The following is a 4739-nucleotide window of genomic DNA, read 5'->3' as shown; positions in this document are numbered from 1 at the left end:
CTGTTTATTTATCTTCCCCTACTATTTGTACTGTAACTATTTGCACATTGCTAAAACTTAGCTGATAATATATAACACTTGAAATGTTTTTTAAAATATTTTTCGAACATTTATGAGTGCAATGTTTACTGTTAATTTCTAATCAGTTTTTGTTGATATTGTTTTGTGTGTTCTCATTTTTGTTCAATTCAATTGCTCAGGCAATGTAAACACATGTTTCCCATGCCAATAAAGCATGGAAAGAGAGAGAACGAAAGAGAGAGAGAGAGACAGTACCGCCTCAGCCTCCTCTCTTCCTCTCCTCCTCTGTTGAGTTCCGCTGATGTCAGTGAGCCAGGCGATGTCATGTTGGTTTCTATTTACAGGGTTCTCGTTCCCTCTCTCTCTCTCTCCCCGACACTGATTCGAACGCACCACATATTTATATCCGCTGACACCGTGGAATGATGCGCCGATGAAACAAACAACACAGGACAACACATCGTCCCGATTTCACGCATATTCTCTCGTTCTCTCGTCTGTCCTCGTCGCTTCCGATACAAAATGATGCACATTTCAAACGATTCGCATCGCGTCGTAGCTACAACAATTCAATAACATCCCCCGCTCTCCGCCATTCCCTGTGGATGCTGCTGGTAGTATGGTGATGCGGGCGATCAAATAGAGCTCCGTTTGGTGAAAGACTTGCGAGGCTTCGGGTCAATCGGGGGAGGTGACGGGGTTCAGTTTAAAGGTAAGAGCAGTGCAATGCAGATTCATGCTGGCCGGAGCACTGCAATGGTATTTTTTTTTGTTTAGCGGTGCGAGAGAGCGGGAGGGAGAGAGAGAGAGAGAGAGAGGACGAGAAGGGACGAGATAATAGCCATCCCTTCCTTCGGTTAGCTTTTCCGCTGCCGCATCGCTTATTCCCGGTACAGCTCTATTACACCGATATGTGTTGCGTGCAGCACAAACCGAATATTGGACCGATCACAAGCAGAGTGAAATGGGTTTAATATTCGATCCGTTTGTAAAAGCCCAAGGCTAACGTCTGATGGTGAAGCCTATAGCCTAGGTTACTGTCGGTTACTGTCATAGACACTATTTGATGACGGGAATGCTATTAATTGTATACTTGTCGATATGAATAATGATGCCGACTGCATCTGAATGTTTTGACAATGAAGGATGCATAGAGTTTATTTTATCTGCGATGATTGTTGATCACGCGCAAACGTTACACCTCTCAGCGTCGGCCATCGATTTAAACTGTTTATGTTTGGCCTCGGTATCTTTATTCAGAGTAAAAAACACGTCCTATTGTAACTTACTGCTGTGCTACTGTGCCATCGGCATTACGTAATATCGTAGGCTAGCCTAGTAGGGATGCTTGCTTAGATATAAGGCCTCTGCCACTATAAACAACCGCTCTGTTCTATTTCCAGGGCAAGCCTGCCAAGGGAGTGTCGCCAAGTGTTCTGTGAATTATTCAAACGAAAAGAAGGCTTTGTTTGCCCAGAAATCGTGTCTGTTTCTGTGCTATATTGTACATAAGAGCGAGGCTCTCCAACATCAAGCACGCAGGTTTTTGGGAAACACAGTAGTCTGCTGCTCAGCTATCTACACCAGTGGTGTTTATCTACTCAGTCCCTTGAGTGACAGACAGGCAGGTCCATAGACAATGTGTTAAATAGATTTTTATTTAACCAGGTAAGTTGACTGAGAACACATTCTCATTCACAGCAACAACCTGGTGAATAGTGGAAGGGGAGATGAATGAGAGGAATGAGCCAATTGGAAGCCGGGGGATGATTAGGTAGCCAATGATGGTATGAGGGCCAGATCACTACCCCGCCCCCCTCTCTCTCTCTGATCCAATGTTGAACATGTATTAATTCTCTCTCCTTCCTCCTAGGTTGTTGAACATGTATTAATTCTCTCTCCTTCCTCCTAGGTTGTTGAACATGTATTAATTCTCCCTCCCTCCTCCTAGGTTCCCAATGTTGAACATGTCGACCCCCAGCGAGCTGAAGTCTCCGTGTGTCCCGAGGAACGGCATGGTCAAGCTCCCCCCTCAGCCCAACGGTCTGGGCAGCGCCAGCATCACCAAGGGCACGCCCGCCGCCAAGAACCGCCTGTGCCAGTCCTCCTCCGTGCCCGGCATTCTACCCCCGCCTTCCCTACCCTACCACCTGGACCCCCTCAACCCCCTGGGTCCCTCTCTCCTGGGTCCAGACCTGGACCACAGCCCCCTGACCGCCCTCAAACCCCCGCTGCGCCAGGTCCCCCTCACCTTCCCCAAGCCTCACCTTCCCCTCACCCTGCCTCTGGCCCTTCTGCCGCCCCTGGAGCGCCAGCTGGCCCTGGATGAGAAGCTGCTCAACAGGCTGCTGTGGTACTTCACCACGGCTGAGAAGTGTGTCCTGGCCCAGGTGTGTAGGACCTGGAGGAAAGTGCTGTACCAGTCTAAGTTCTGGGAGGGGGTCACGCCCATCCTCCACGCCAAGGAGCTGTACGCCCTGCTCCCCGGCGGAGACAAGGAGTTTGTCAGCCTGCAGGCCTTCGCTCTCAGGGGGTTCCAGGCGTTCTGTCTGGTGGGAGTTTCAGACCTGGACATCTGTGAGTTCATTGATAACTACCCCTTATCCAAGAAGGGGGTGAAGTCGGTCAGTCTGAAGAGGTCCACCATCACAGACGCAGGCCTGGAGGTGAGTCATTGTCATATATATATATACAGTGGGGCAAAAAAAAGTAAAAAAAAGTATTTAGTCAAAAAGTTCTCCCACTTAAAAAGATGAGAGAGGCCTGTAATTTTCATCATAGGTACAAATAAATTCATTAAAAAAATCCTACAATGTGGTTTTCTGGATGAAAATTACAGGCCTCTCTCATCTTTTTAAGTGGGAGAACTTGCACAATTGGTGGCTGACTAAATACTGTTTCCCCCCACTGTATTTACTGTCAGCGGGCTGTGACTCCAGGTCTGGATCCAGGAGAGAAGCTGTGGTGGGCAAGTGTCCCAGGGGGTTGAGGGCCGTCAGGGGGCTGTGGTCCAGGTCTGGACCCAGGAGAGAAGCTGCGGTGGGCAAGTGTCCCAGGGGGTTGAGGGCCGTCAGGGGGCTGTGACTCTAGGTCTGGACCCAGGAGAGAAGCTGCGGTGGGCAAGTGTCCCAGGGGGTTGAGGGCCGTCAGGGGGCTGTGACTCCAGGTCTGGACCCAGGAGAGAAGCTGTGGTAGGCAAGGGTCCCAAGGGGTTGAGGGCCGTCAGGGGGCTGTGACTCCAGGTCTGGACCCAGGAGAGAAGCTGTGATAGGCAAGGGTCCCAGGGGGTTGAGGGCCGTCAGGGGGCTGTGACTCCAGGTCTGGACCCAGGAGAGAAGCTGTGGTAGGCAAGGGTCCCAGGGGGTTGAGGGCCGTCAGGGGGCTGTGACTCCAGGTCTGGACCCAGGAGAGAAGCTGTGGTGGGCAAGGGTCCCAGGGGGTTGAGGGCCGTCAGGGGGCTGTGACTCCAGGTCTGGACCCAGGAGAGAAGCTGTGGTAGGCAAGGGTCCCAGGGGGTTGAGGGCCGTCAGGGGGCTGTGGTCCAGGTCTGGACCCAGGAGAGAAGCTGTGGTAGGCAAGGGTCCCAGGGGGTTGAGGGCCGTCAGGGGGCTGTGGTCCAGGTCTGGACCCAGGAGAGAAGCTGTGGTGGGCAAGGGTCCCAGGGGGTTGAGGGGGTCCTGGTGGTAGGGTAGGTAAGGCGGGGGTAGGATGCCGGGCACGGAGGTTCTTATATAGTTACAGTCATGTGAACACAAACATGCCATTTAGCACAGCCTTTCTACAACCTCTCCTTGGGGACAGGCCTGTCCATGGATTTAAACTATTCCACAGCTAGCAGCTGATTCAACTGGTCAACTAATCATCAACTAATCATAAACGAATCATCAACTAATCATCAAGCCCTTGACTACTTCAATCAGGTGAGCTAGTTCAGGGCTACAGTAAAACTGTGAAACGTCCGAGAGACCCTGAGGAAAACAGCGTGTAGTGTGTGCATGATATTTCATATGGATGACCCCAGTGGGAATCAACAATGTGTACTCAATGTGTCCTACAGTAGATGTAGCTTCCATTAGTCCTACAGTACATGTAGCTTCCATTAGTCCTACAGTACATGTAGCTTCCATTAGTCCTACAGTACATGTAGCTTCCATTAGTCCTACAGTAGATGCAGCTTTCATTAGTCCTACAGTAGATGTAGTTTCCATTAGTCCTACAGTAGATGTAGCTTCCATTAGTCCTACAGTACATGTAGCTTCCATTAGTCCTACAGTACATGTAGCTTCCATTAGTCTTACAGTACATGTAGCTTCCATTAGTCCTACAGTACATGTAGCTTCCATTAGTCTTACAGTACATGTAGCTTCCAGTAGCTTCCATTAGTCCTACAGTACATGTAGCTTCCATTAGTCCTACAGTAGATGTAGCTTCCATTAGTCCTACAGTACATGTAGCTTCCATTAGTCCTACAGTAGATGTAGCTTCCATTAGTCCTACAGTACATGTAGCTTCCATTAGTCCTACAGTAGATGCAGCTTTCATTAGTCCTACAGTAGATGTAGTTTCCATTAGTCCTACAGTACATGTAGCTTCCATTAGTCCTACAGTACATGTAGCTTCCATTAGTCCTACAGTAGATGTAGCTTCAATTAGTCTTACAGTACATGTAGCTTCCATTAGTCCTACAGTAGATGTAGCTCCCATTAGTCCTACAGTAC

The 4739-nt window shown here is 49.6% G+C and overlaps 1 protein-coding gene across 1 annotated transcript; it reads left to right on the top strand.

Annotated features, from left to right (window-relative positions):
• Positions 1-303: 303 nt before the first annotated feature.
• LOC109886425 (F-box/LRR-repeat protein 16) lies at positions 304-3161 on the top strand. The gene is made up of 3 exons (XM_031819353.1): positions 304-733; positions 1973-2687; positions 2961-3161. The coding sequence occupies exons 2-3, from the start codon at positions 1980-1982 to the stop codon at positions 3159-3161; spliced, it is 909 nt and encodes a 302-aa protein (XP_031675213.1). The 5' UTR covers positions 304-733; positions 1973-1979.
• The last annotated feature ends 1578 nt before the right edge of the window (positions 3162-4739 follow it).

This window comes from Oncorhynchus kisutch, unplaced genomic scaffold, assembly GCF_002021735.2.
Source record: "Oncorhynchus kisutch isolate 150728-3 unplaced genomic scaffold, Okis_V2 scaffold2070, whole genome shotgun sequence".
In the NCBI taxonomy this organism is placed as follows: Eukaryota; Metazoa; Chordata; class Actinopteri; order Salmoniformes; family Salmonidae; genus Oncorhynchus; species Oncorhynchus kisutch.
This window is presented reverse-complemented; position numbering and strand designations above follow the sequence as displayed.

Excerpts from the sequence above, each read along its gene's own strand:
- LOC109886425 (XM_031819353.1), top strand. The coding sequence starts at position 1,980 with ATGTTGAACATGTCGACCCCCAGCGAGCTGAAGTCTCCGTGTGTCCCG. Across the intron at positions 2,688-2,960 it reads TCACAGACGCAGGCCTGGAG|GTCTGGATCCAGGAGAGAAG; the intron begins GTGAGTCATTGT and ends CTGTGACTCCAG.